We start from the raw sequence: 13,018 nt of genomic DNA on the forward strand, positions 1-13,018 counted from the left end.
ATACGACATAACAATTCCAAGAGCGTGAAGGGCACTTTGGCATATTTAATGTGTGAACAGAAGCTTAGTGTTTTGTCGAAGTACACACCAAGATCTTTGATTTCATCGACACGGACAGTGGAGCATCCCGAAGGGCGTATGAAAATTGTACATGGTATGTTTTGCGCGTGTGTAACTTAATGCATTGTTTTGGAAGCTTTTAAGCGTACATACCATTATTGTTTCTGCACCAGCTTGAGAGTGAGAGAAAATGTCTTTTGTGGAGGTCAATGTAGTCGTGAGCACTGTGACAGTCTTAAAAATATCCTTAAGTCGTCTGCATACAAAGCCATGCTGTCCATCTATTAAAATGTTCTTAGCACTAACAGAAAGCAGGGAATGCAATACCGATTCACACACTTTTGACTCAATGCAGCAGATAGATATAGGCTGGTAGTAGTAACTGCACCTCGCAGCACCCGATTTGTGCACGGGCAATATCCATGCTACCTACCCAAGTGCTAAAAAATATGCTAGACTTTAGGGAACTATGGAAGATGCCTTGGGACAACAGGGACGCTTCTATACGTCTTAAGCAATGTGGGAGGAATACCATCAACACCACAAGAAAGGAAGGTTTGAGGCACTTCATACACTTGAAAACAAGGTCTTCATTGACTGATAGCATAACACTGTGCCAGGCTGAGAAGGAAGGTTACTTGAAGCATCCTTTACACAATAGACACAACAGAAATGTTCTGCAAAGGCATCACCAGTGTCAAGACATCATCCACCATTTTCATCAAGAAGACACCTTTTTGGTGCTCTCTTTGGAAGAAAGACAGCGCACGAAGCTCCAAAATATTTGAATTATGTGTATGCTGGCTTCAACACCATCAATGTGGTTGTAGGGATCATTATAACTATAATAATAACAATAATAATAATAATAATAATAATAATAATAACCTTAGCAGTACCATGGCACTCTAGACAGCTCGCAAGGCTTTTTTTAAAAAGTAAGGCTCATGCCTGCACGCTAGAGCGTCTGATAGTCAGCCATCTAGAGCAGGAATTGCTCTAGATGACGCGCTCGCTCCGCTCACACACACACAAACACACACAAACACGCTTGCTCACTTGCAGAACACATCACACGCACATACAAGCCAATAACTGGGAAGTCGACGGTGCACAATGCACAGGAGTGCCGTTTCACTATGGTCGCAAGGAATGGGAGTCCTAATGGAGAGAAAGCTCTGTATAAGAATGGAGTTGCGGCGTTGGACTGTACAGGTGTGATGGGGCTCAGGCTGTCCTGATGGCTCGTTCAGACGGACAGAACAAGAAATATAAGTGTTTCCAGAGAGCCACACAGCGCCCTGCAGAATAGACGGACAAGTGCAATTTTGCGCTGGTATTGCAGGGTGCGCCACTTAAGGGCTTTGAGGTGATCCTTGTAGGCTGGCATGAGCTTGCGACGATCGAAAAGATGGGAGTAGAGGGTGTGCATTGCCCGGCGCTGAACAACCTCAAGTTTGTCAGCGAGATGAGTTTGGTAAGGGGACTAAACTGATGAAAATTAAAATGATGAGCAGTACTCAAGCTGTGGTGGTACGAGAGAAGTGTAGAGTGCTCTGAAAACCTCAGGTCCCCAGGGAAGGGAGAGGACAGGTCACAAATCCCAGAATGCGACGAGCCTAGTGACTTGTGTGGAAAAGTCGAGAGAAGGGCTGAATATTACACCCAGGGTGGGAAGGGTCCGAACGGTCCTTCATGGGGGTGCCACTGAGGAAGTAGGTTTGGGTGCACAGAGGTTGTGCATGGTGTGGCTGATATGCATGGCAGCACTTATTTCAGTGCTAACACAAAGTTTGTTATTGTAGGCCCAGTCATCACCTTTACAAATGTATTCATTTCATGCGCATATGCTGCACTGCGTATTGGCATAATGTTGCAGTGCAAGTGTTAACTAGTGAATTAAACACATTCTGCGAAGATGCATTAGGAACTTGGTTTTGAGTTAATCTTTTTCCCGACTACAGTTTATAGTATCACAGCGAGATGCATATTAGTGCAAGCTGAAGAGATTTGGGCAGCTTAAGCATACAGACTGTGAAATGCACTGATGACACCTTTACCCCTTCCCTGCAATGCATGCACTCACACCACCTGCTCTTTCCATAAACAAAACAAAAAATATATCAAAAGCAATTGCAGTTTCACTGACTCAGTACATGCTGCTTGTCAAGCAGGCATCGAAGCAATCCTGGTATACGCAGTAGCATGCATAAGGTCCTCCTATGCATTGCACACGGTGCACATAGTGCAAACAGATTTTTTTTTTCCAAGTGCTCAACTACAAGAACACATGACAGTGTTGTATCATGTTTCCTTCAGTGTGTCAGCGTTCTTGAGCGCTGCACGAGCGATTTATCGCCAACTAGCCCATAAGACACCTGCACTTGAAAGAAGTGAGTGAAGGAGTACTGTGAACTTGTACTGAACTAGATTTCACACGCCGAATCGAAGAGTGCACTTTCAACTAAACGGATGGCATGGCTGAAGATGTACGCGTATTTCCCATTGTTCGGCTACTAGTGTCTTTCGCTTTCGCAAGTTATCTTTGCCGCTGGAAACAGCGCAGAGCTCGCCCGTTAAACCCGAGTCCCGAGACCACATAATTCACACACGAAACGCCGCGGTTCACCACCTGAAGTTCCACACGGTTCATTTACACCACACCACACACAGCACGAAGTCAGGAGAGTCATATTTCAAATCACAGCAGCGCAAAACGTAACTGAAATTTCATTTCCTTCGGCAGAGTTTCTCAGCTGGGCTCGTTCACCGCCGGTTGAACTCGACGGACGCGCTAGGCCTACGCGTAATGTAAACAACATCGGCGGTAGACGAGTGCTGATTATCCAGACTTCGCACTTCGAAAGCAAGTTTCCATTCGTTTCGAGCACAAGAAAATATACATACAACAAGCACAGGCGTTGCCGCAATCGTCTGCAATCGTGATTAGGTTGGATGTTTTAGCAGACGATCGCACTGAGATCGGCGGAATCCAGCGGGCCGGCAGGTTGGGTTCGGCGGTGTCGTTCGAACGCCCGGCACGAATTCTCGTCGCACTTCCACCACCCACGGTCGTGGGTCGTGTCGGCCTAGTATCACAACACTGTCTTTCAGAAACACTGTCGCGCGCGTCGAGCGTCCGAAGCACTCGGACGATCGTTGGTGTCGGCGCCTTCGCATCGGCGGCCATCATCAGGCGTAGCAGCCGGAGGCTTCGCGGACTCTGATTGGTGGACGCCGGCGACGGTTTGCAGGCTCTGATTGGTGGACGCCGGCGTCGCGTCGGCTCGCGCCGCTGGTTTTCTAGCATCGGCAGCTGGCAAAATCTCCGCGCGCCGGCACGCGCCACCCCGTTCGCGACTGACGCTTTTGACGCATTTGACGCATTTGTGCGTGCCGGCGCGTGGTGAAGCGTGCCTGTGGTTGGGCCTTAAGTCAACTTCGCCGTAGTACAGCGGCGTTATGCAGTGAAGCATGTACAGCGAAGCATATCAAAAGTAAGAAGGGGGCACAGTCACGAGACTCCTACTGGTGCTTATGGGTACCCGACAATGCTCCCTCTTCATGCATCTGGATGAAGGGTTGGGTATTCGCTCACATTGATAGTCATTGTCTATGGTTTCTGCACATTTAAAAATTTTTCTTTGTTTACAGGTGGGTTGGCCACTGGTGTTGGTGACTCAGTTCCGCACAGCCAAGGAGTCGGTGACACTGGTAAACAGTGCATTGCATCATTCGGAAGTGAGCTTGTGGACTGAGAAGCTGCCTGTTGCCTTGGAGCTTGCAGCTGCCTACAAAGCGACAACTGTCTTCGTCAATGGGCAGGGACTCCGTGACGCTTCCGTTGAGTTTGGATCGCGCGCTGGTGTCGCCTGCGGTGAGCGGGTGAGTTGCTTGCTCCTACAGCAGTGGTTTGGGGATGCCTGAGCACACCCCGCACCAAAGTGTAGAAAGGCATCAAAGAGAAATACAGCATTGACACCACTTATAACGCAATTTGCCAAAGTCGCAAATATCCACACTATAAGTGGTACCATACAGTATAATCAAAACATTTTTCAAAAGTTTGCACATGTGCCAAACATGCAGACCAAGCAGCCGCACATATCCAAGAATCAAAGCATGTGACTGGGATGTTTGGATCCATTTAAATTTATGAATGTTGAAATGTTAACGTCTGAGGACCTGTGATCTTTGCATGAAGCGTACAAAGTAACAAAAAAAAACAATGTTGGCAGTGTCATGATAGCAAAGCGAAGCCCTGTGTCGTGGAGTCATGGATTACATGATGACGTAGATGTTGCGCGTGTGCAGTTATACTTGGCAAACTGCACAGGACCGTAGACGATGCGCCGGCATACGTTCCCACGACTCTCCGCGCAGTCATGGGTTCTTGCAGTCTAGGCCCCGTTTTGAGATTATGCTCATCTATAACGTTACCATTAGCGGAGACAGCACATTCGCAGCACTTGCAAACGCGGACGATGCAGGACAGTGTTCCATGTCTTACGGGTCGTGTTGAACCCGACATTGGTCCCTCGCCATTATCATAGACTGTGGGGAGATTTGGAATGCCATTTTTGTGCATTCAAAAACTAACATTTTCACTAGGAGCAGGGCATTTGCCCGTTTTTATACAACAAAAACTAATAGAGGTGCCTTTATGAAAATGTTTCTACTTTTTTACATTTCAGGATGCTGGAACAGGGGCATAAGTGGTAAATGTAGTTTCTCATGCTTTTAGGGCCAGTACGTGGCTTTACATGAAGCTTTGCCATGTTTTTGGAAGGGTACAGTTGCATATTTAGTATGGCCATTCATACGAACCCTAAAGCTACAAAACAATGTCATTAATGTTGCAGAAGCTGCATTCTAGAAAAAGTTACAGTTGTCTAAAACTTCAAGTGTGTTTTACTCATTTAGATGTTTTTACATACTGTACTCAGCCTTACGAGGCTTTGTTTTATGTTTTTGAGTGACAACAACGAATTTGGTATTGTTGTATTAGTATTGTAAAGATTTAGGGGGTGACTATTCCTATTACTCTAGCATCATTTCACAAATTACAACCAAATAGTAATCAGAGAAAATTGAGAAAATATATTCACAGTAAATGTTCGTCTGTTTTCTTACCTACACAATGATTTCAAATACATTAGACTTCCGTTAATTCGACTCCAGTTAATTCGATTTTTCAGTTGAATCAATTCCAGTAGAAGGTCTCGGCTCGCGCCCATGCTTTTTAAGGGGAGATGTGAGCCTTTGAGCGAAAATTTTTAAAATCTTTCCAACGTGACCGAGTTTTTCATTTTTTGAGAAAATTGGGCCAAAAATAGCCTGCGTGGTGCAACCCAACACAATACGAAAACTACCTTTGCGGCTTTTGTATGCTTTACCGCATAACACGAATACCGCATACACGAAGCTAACTTTAGGCAACTGGAAGCCATATTGCAACACGTCTAGACCCTTGCCCATTTTGTTGCTGAATAATCGGGTACGTGCCAGATTTCTACTTTATTTAGGAGCTTTAAAATCATTTCTATGTTAGTTTTCTACTTTCAACACCTAGAAAGTGGGCCCGAATTCGATTAGGGGACATATTAGAAACGGGAAAATGCTTCCAAATGAATCATCAGTGTGTTCTGGCATTTTTTTCTGCATCTTGTTCATTTCAACTCGCCGGATAATTCGGTAAATTTCGTCAGTCTCGGCAGGGTCGAATTAACAGAAGTCGACTGTAAGTAAAAATGACATCACCCCCTAGAGTAAGTCTTTAGCATTGGCATCATGCATTTACTTTTTGTGTTTAGCCCGAAAAAACTGTCAAAAAGCCCTGTTAGCCTCTTGGTTCAGTGCGTCTCTGAAACTCGAGATTACCAAACCGCCAGCACTAATCGTGCGGGAAGACAGTGCACGATGCCACGCCATCTCAGCTCGTCGAGTCTTTGCACACGCAGCAGATTACCTCTAAAACAGGGAGCACGGGCTGCGTAAGGATGTGACGCACGCCAACCTGTCCCCCCCCGCTACCTTCCCCTCGTGCTTGTGTGCTCTTGATTGCGTTACTGTGAGCTTGCTTCGCTCCCCCATTTTCACCTTGCTTGCGTGGGAAGACGGCACTCGCTAAGCCACCATCCTTCTTGGCTCACCCTCGCACACTCTCACTTGCACCTAAAGCATATAGCGCACAGGGCGTGATAGGATCTTATCGAACGTGGACTTTATTATGGCGCTGCTCCACTTCAGCGATCGCTCTGTCTCGCGGTGCGCGATTGGATCGGTGCATTCGTAAGCAGCCACATGTACTGTATTTATTCGATTATAAGGTGAGGGAGCCAGTTGGAGAACCCAAGAAAAAAAATATTGGGCTGTATAGTGTGACTTCACGGCATCGCATGCGCGCTGCCGTGCAGCCAGACTACACAGCGAAATTCGCGCTGCCGGGAAGCCACACCTAAAGGCAAAATTTGTGTATACGGCAGGGGGGTGACTCCGAGGCTTAAGATTCTGGGAAAAAAGCCTCGCCTTATATTTGAATAAATACGGTAATTCAGCTATTTGACTATCTGCGTCCGCGGAAGTTTCCATGTATTGTCTCGGTATTCCTTTGTGGTGGCAGCGAAATTTCATTATACAGTTAAACCTTGATATAATGAGCTTCAATATAACAAAATTTCACTGCCGCCGCAGAGGAATATCGAGACAATAAATGGAAACTTCCGTGGACTCAAACAGTGAAATGATTAAATTACAAGCGGCTGATTGCGAACGCACCTCTCAAATCGTGCACCGTGCGACAAAAGCGACCGCCAAAGTGGAGCTGCATCATGTTCCGTGTAAAGTCCAAGTCCGATGAGATGCTATCGCACCCCGGGCACTGCATGCTTTAGGTGCGAGTGAAAGTGTGGAAGGGTGAGCCAAGAAGGATGGTGGCTTGGTCAGTGCCGCCTTCCCGCACGAGCCAAATGAAAGAGGGGCAGGGGAGCGACCTCGCAGTAACACGATCAGGCGTGCGAGGGTGGGTGGGGGGGGGTTAGTTGGCACACGCCTCATTTCTTTCGCGGCCGCAGCAGATGTCATACAAACATGCGCACTCTGCTTTAATGGTAATGTCGCGTGTGTAAAAAGTGGGCATGCCGAAGCGGCGTGGCATCACATAAGCTGTCTTCCCGCGCGTTTTGTACTGGAGGTTGCGCAATCTTGAGTTCCGGAGACCCGCTGAAGCATGAGGCAGAGGAAGCATTCGCTGCCCGCTGCCGCCGCTTTTTATAATAGCATTGTCGGGCGACGCTATCATTACCTTTATAAAGCAGAGTGCGCAGCTGCATATGCGCTCAGCCGCGCTTACAGCCAGGTGCAACTCATCTCCCACGACGCTATCAGTTGTGGGGACCGAGTGGATGCGAAAGCGCGGCTGGCTTCGCTTAATTCGTACTGCTGATGTGGAAAACATCAGAGGACGCGTTAGAGTCGAGTGTCCCCACACATTGCTGCACCACCCATGGGGCCGTAACGGAGATATCTGTAGAGGCCAGAATCCCAGCCAGGCTCACTGTGCATTTTGGGGTCGGCAATGGAATGGTTTCGGATGAAAAAAGAATCAATGCCAGTCATTTTGTAAGAAAACCATTCTCTTGAACGAATTTCTTTCTACTCCTGCAAACTCGTAGGGCCTTCTTACGTTCATCAGGCCAGCTGAGAGCCCGGCTCAGCTGCCCCGCTGCAAGAAGAACCTAGACGAATTTGGAGCCAAGGTGCAGGATGTGCCCATGGGTCCATTTGGCAACATCGAGGAAGGGTACGTCCAGTTAAAGAAAATGGCCCTTTTACAGCAACATCTTTTGTGTCCACTTTCCAAGAGCATTTGTGGCAGCAACTGCACTGTCCCAGAATCACTGCGCCCTCCTTGTGTACATTCAGTAGGAAGATCCATTATCTGTAACGACGAAGATCGGCACAGTATCGTGGCCTGGAAGTTCCCACTCCTCAATGACACCTACGATAAATAGCTCCAGGTTTGCTACAGTGTGAGAGTCTGTCATCTCCGTGCAAGCCAATGCATGCGCTTCTTGCACGAAATCACTGTCCATAACGGGACAAGTTACACAAACGTAGCTGTCATTTGCCCGCGATGTCCAACCATCAGTTGTGATTGAAAGCATCTCCACTCCTCTTGCAAAAATGTCCCCGAGCTTCTTTTCCACCTTCTCTTTGCTTGATGCGTAGAGGTCTGGAATAATGGCTCTCGAGAACGTTGTCCGAGACGGCACGGCATAATCCGGCATAGCAAACTTCATCATGTCTAGGAAACCTGGTTCTTCGACAATGTTGTAAGGGTGCATACCACGCGCTACGAAGCAAGCTATCATTTTTGTCATCTGTTGGGCTTTTGGGGCTGACGCTTTCATTTTCGGCTTGAAACTGTCGGGTATGCATGGCTGTTGACCACTTGCCTTGCTTGCCCCCTTGAGCTTGGATGGTCTTTCGCGTACGTCCCGCTTCTCTTGGTAGTCCTTGTGCTCCGGGTGTCTCCTTAAATGCGTTGCAAGGGTTGTTGTCGTACTTGTCGGGGTCTTCAGGACTGCCTTGCATTTAAGACATCGAGCTTCGGTTCCCAGTGGAATCTTTACAAAAAAAGTCCAAATCGGATTGCTGGCCACATGCAAGTCCCCCATGGTGTTCTCTGCAGTGGTCCAAGGTGGCTGGGATTGATCAAATGCCATTGCGGCAGAGACAGAGTTGCCCACTAAACGCAATCGACCACACCACCACGCCGACGAGATGCCTTTTTGTACGCCTTTGTTCTGAGTATAGTTCTGTTTGCCTGGTTTGGTTTGGATTAAATTGAGAAAAGTATTACTGAATCCAAAACCGAAACTTCCAAAAACGCCTTCTCCCTGCCGCGTGTGGCTATTCGTTCTTGCCGAGTACTTTGAAATTTCCTAATAACAAAATTCGAATCGAAGCGAATATCGAATGGTGCATTACAGTCGACGTCCGATTTCCCGGACCCTCAAGGGACCGCGAAAACGTCCGGGAAATCGGGCAGTCCGGAAAAACGAATGCACGTGAAAACGCACCTTTTTGGTAGGTATTTTTCGCTGACGGAGAGGGTCACGGCCGGAGTACAAGATTCTCATTGCTATTCAGCCAATGCATCGTTTAGGTGGCTCTGAAAAGAGCCGTTCAAAAAAAAAAAAAAATACGACGTGGCCGGCGCTACCTCATAGGTCAGCACTTGGGCGCAAAGAAGTCGCTTATTTATTTTGCACGGTCCGCTTGCCCGCGATCATGTCTGCCTCAATTTCAGTCAACGTCATGTTGCCGCTGTACACCGATGACAGTGTCATCAGTGCTCGCGTCAACTCCGAGCTCGTTGGCTGTGTAGGAGCTGGCTCTTCGTTCTCGGTGTCGGAGTTGTCGGAATCCTCCGTAACTTGACGAATGATTTCGTCATCGGTCAACTCCGCACATAGCTCGAGGTCTTTGTCAGCGTCGGCGAAGCCCTCAAAGGTTATCCCGGCTGGAATCGACACGCCGGCAGCGCGCAGATCGTCGAAGGCAACGTCCGCGGATGGCAGTTCGTCCACGGAGGGCAGTTCGCGGTTGGCAGTTCGTTCGAAGGCGCGGACGAAGACGAAGGAGCAGTCGGTGCCATCGCTGTAAACGGCGAATCCGCTCGACGAAAAGCGCAGCACGAAACAGCTAGGAACTCGGTGGATGCTGAAGGTCGGGAAACGTGATCACTGAAGATAGCGCGCAGCAGCAAACGATCAACCGCAGACACGACCGCAGAGCTGGCAGAGCTGACAAAACAACACGCGAACGAACACAGTGAGGTTTGGCTTGGCTAAGCTACGGCTGGCAACGGATTGACACGTGCGGTTTCGAGGTTACGGCAGCCGCGGCGCGGTGCGGCGGTGCTGCTGGCCCTGGCCACACCTGCGATGCGAGTGTGGTGGGTTCGAGGATATGAAAACAGCCAAAATGGCGGCGTCGGTGGTGACTTTCGATCGGCGGTTAACAGTAAAAAGTCCGGGAAATCGGATGGCGAAGGCTATAAGCGTCCGGAATTTCGGACTTTTTAATGCATTGACTCTATGGGGAACTTGACGGTGCCACAGATGAGTCCGGGAAATCAGGCATGTCCGGAATTTCGGGCGTCCGGGAAATCGGACGTCGACTGTATTCATTAAACTATTAAAAAATATAGAATATTCGCACAAGCCTATTCCGTAGTATACACACTCATGTAATGAATGCACTTCCCACTTTTCCAATGGAAGCTTGAGTAGAGTTCAGGTTCTTCTGCCGACGGTACGGGGGTTGCTTCCCCACTTGGGCGTCAGAAACACACTGCCAGAGATGGTTTACACAAGTGAAGAATACTGCTGCTACAGATAGCGGCTATAGGTTCGCTGAAAGCTTAGATGGATTGAAGCAGACACAGATGATGCTTGAAATACAACATGGAACTGGAACACATAGGGTGACCCTATATCGGCAGAGCCGATCGTGCATAGCACCTCAAGTTGAGTCCAGAACGCTTGATCAGTACAACGGGGCCACGTTTTCTACCCCTTGGAGGCCCGTCCCAAGCATCAGGCCAGTCGGCACTGAGAGGGTAGTCCGCTGGCACACCAATCGCCAATCCTGTATGAGGATCGTGTGAGTGATCCACCAGATATCTAGCATTGCGCTTCGTCCACGCAGCCTTTCCTTTACCATATTTTAAGGTGTTTTCTCCTCTCCCTAAAAACAACATAGAAAAAAAAATGCCACAAGGGAGATGACGAATGCATAGCAATCGTACTCCTGCACAAAGCCACAGAGCCTAACACAATGGGCACAATAAAAACTTGCTCCTGCTTAGCTCAGCTAACCCTAGATATGCAAAACGAAAGCTTTTTTTTTTTCTTTTTCGTCCAAAGCCTGCCTTTGTCTACTGTTGTGGTCCCGCTTCCGGCGTTTCGCGAGCCGAACGGCTCGCTCTTCGTCAGTCTCCAACGCTAGCTTTGCACGCTTAGCATTCCGGACCCTCTCCAGTGAAGTAGCTCGCCGGTCGATATCCGCGGGGTGGTCAGACACTGCTTGTCGATGACGGCTCAAAGCCTCCCGCTCCCGCTCTCAGAGAAGATGGCCCAGCCTCACTCTTATCCTGCTCCCGTGTTCGATATAGGTGAGGGCTTCGAAAGCGCTTGGGAAAGGGCTCGTCATTGATGTGCCAATTTTAGCTTGAGGGCTTCGAAAGCCCTCACGCTAAAATCGGCACATCAACAACGAGCCCTTTCCCAAGCGTGTTCGCGGTGGTGTTGCTGAAACGCGTTAGGACACGTCGTCAGTTGCTCATGAATGACTCATACCCACCTTAAGCAATGGATCATACCCCGTAAACGCGGCCTCCCCACTACGCCAACAGAAGACAAGTGAAATTCTACGTTAGAATTATTAGCGGCAACGCAGCCAGCTATGGAAGCAGGCGACGACAAACGCGGGAGCAGGATGAGAGCGAGCGCGGCGCTCCTTTTAGCCAGTCACGCGGCGAGTCACGAGGTCAGGCGGCGACCCAGCTGCGGAAAGCGCATGCGCCAAACCGGGGGCGGAGCTCGCCGCAGTGAGTCACAAGCTCGCACTGACTTTTTTTTTTTTTTTTTTTGTAGGCGAGTGTCTTCTTAGGCACGCGGTGAGTCACGCGACGGCAGATAAATACCCTTGAAACAGTTGAACTGTTTGTTTCTTGGCACTGCGCAAAAGCGCTGCGCTCATGACTGTGAGATCCTCAGTTTGAATCGCATGCGCTATACTTTTTTTTCTTTCCCTTTAAAATAGTTCTACTGTTTGCACCTTCTAGGCCAAAGGAGCTGTAATTTCATTTCCTAACACATGAATGGTGGTGACGAGCATGTCCATTGTTGTCGGCCCTCGCACAGGCAGTAATGACGCTGCCAAAATTGGGAGCGCTGGTGAAACGGAATACCTTATAATACGTCCATCCCAGGGACACGGGCCAACCACTGATGGCAAAAAGCTGCTGCTTCACCATTATGGAGTGCATATTGACCGCTGTGACCTCGTTTTGAGTTTTTTGAGAAGCAAAATTCCCCAGATTTCTCTCTCACAATTCATGCATGTGCAAAGGATTGAACAAAACGCGAGAAAGAAGCTCTCAGCGGTAGCCCGGACTAACAGTAGCCCACCTCAAAGGCCATGTTTTTCTGTGTTAGAATGGTTCTGAAACACTTTTTACCAAAGTCGAGATATTCATTTGAAGGTAAAGTAGGCTATTTCATAATTGATGTGCAGCAAAAAGTACTTCAGTGCTATCAGCAGAAGCGGAGTTATTGGCAATCAAAAATCGCCTTTGCTCCCCTTCGCGGTGATGTTCAATGCCTTGCACTGAGCAGGCTATGGCAGAGTGGGGCGTCACCGTGTTGCACAGTTCAGATTTGATTTTGGATCATAATTGCTGCAGCTGAAAAGACAGACTAAGGGGAGACACAAAATCACCAGCCCTTCCCCTGTCGAGAAAATGGGGATTAGGGAAGCTTGTCGTGTGTGTATCTGACCTTCATGGTGATTTCCTTTCTTTCTTTCCCTTTTCTTTCTCTCTATCTTTCTATATTTCTTTCCCTCTCCTTATTTCTTCCTTTCTCTTTCTCTCTTTCTTCCTTTCTCTCGCTCTTTTTATTTTTTGTCCCTGGTATGTGCCATTGAGCATGGACCCTTTCTGCACTATCGCCAGGATCGGCCCACTTTTCAGCGTGGCACCGCCGACACTTGTGAGCCTATAAAGCTTCGCTTAAAAAGACAGGGCCGTGCAGTGCTAATCAAGTTGATAGTCAGCGCATAGTCCTGTCGTTTCGTGTCTCCTCTTTGTTTGTGTGCAGTGAATGTATTCTTCATTGGTAGCACATTCCCAGAATGCCTAAGGAACATGCTCCTGTAAACAAAGGAA

At 48.3% G+C, this 13,018-nt stretch overlaps 1 protein-coding gene across 6 annotated transcripts in view; it reads left to right on the plus strand.

Moving 5' to 3' along the window:
- Positions 1-13,018, plus strand: part of LOC119465221 (aldehyde dehydrogenase family 16 member A1) — a 109,423-nt gene that overhangs the window by 85,312 nt on the left and 11,093 nt on the right. Inside the window, exons 8-9 of one of the 6 annotated variants that reach the window (XM_049656372.1) lie at positions 3,715-3,945; positions 7,734-7,861. The exons of 4 other annotated variants lie outside the window; for them this stretch is intronic. In XM_049656372.1, coding sequence (XP_049512329.1) covers positions 3,715-3,945; positions 7,734-7,861 — 359 coding nt within the window. The remainder of the gene's footprint in view (positions 1-3,714; positions 3,946-7,733; positions 7,862-13,018) is intronic. One more of the 6 variants, XM_049656371.1, reaches the window with a different exon arrangement.

Source organism: Dermacentor silvarum, chromosome 9, assembly GCF_013339745.2.
Source record: "Dermacentor silvarum isolate Dsil-2018 chromosome 9, BIME_Dsil_1.4, whole genome shotgun sequence".
Taxonomy (NCBI): Eukaryota; Metazoa; Arthropoda; class Arachnida; order Ixodida; family Ixodidae; genus Dermacentor; species Dermacentor silvarum.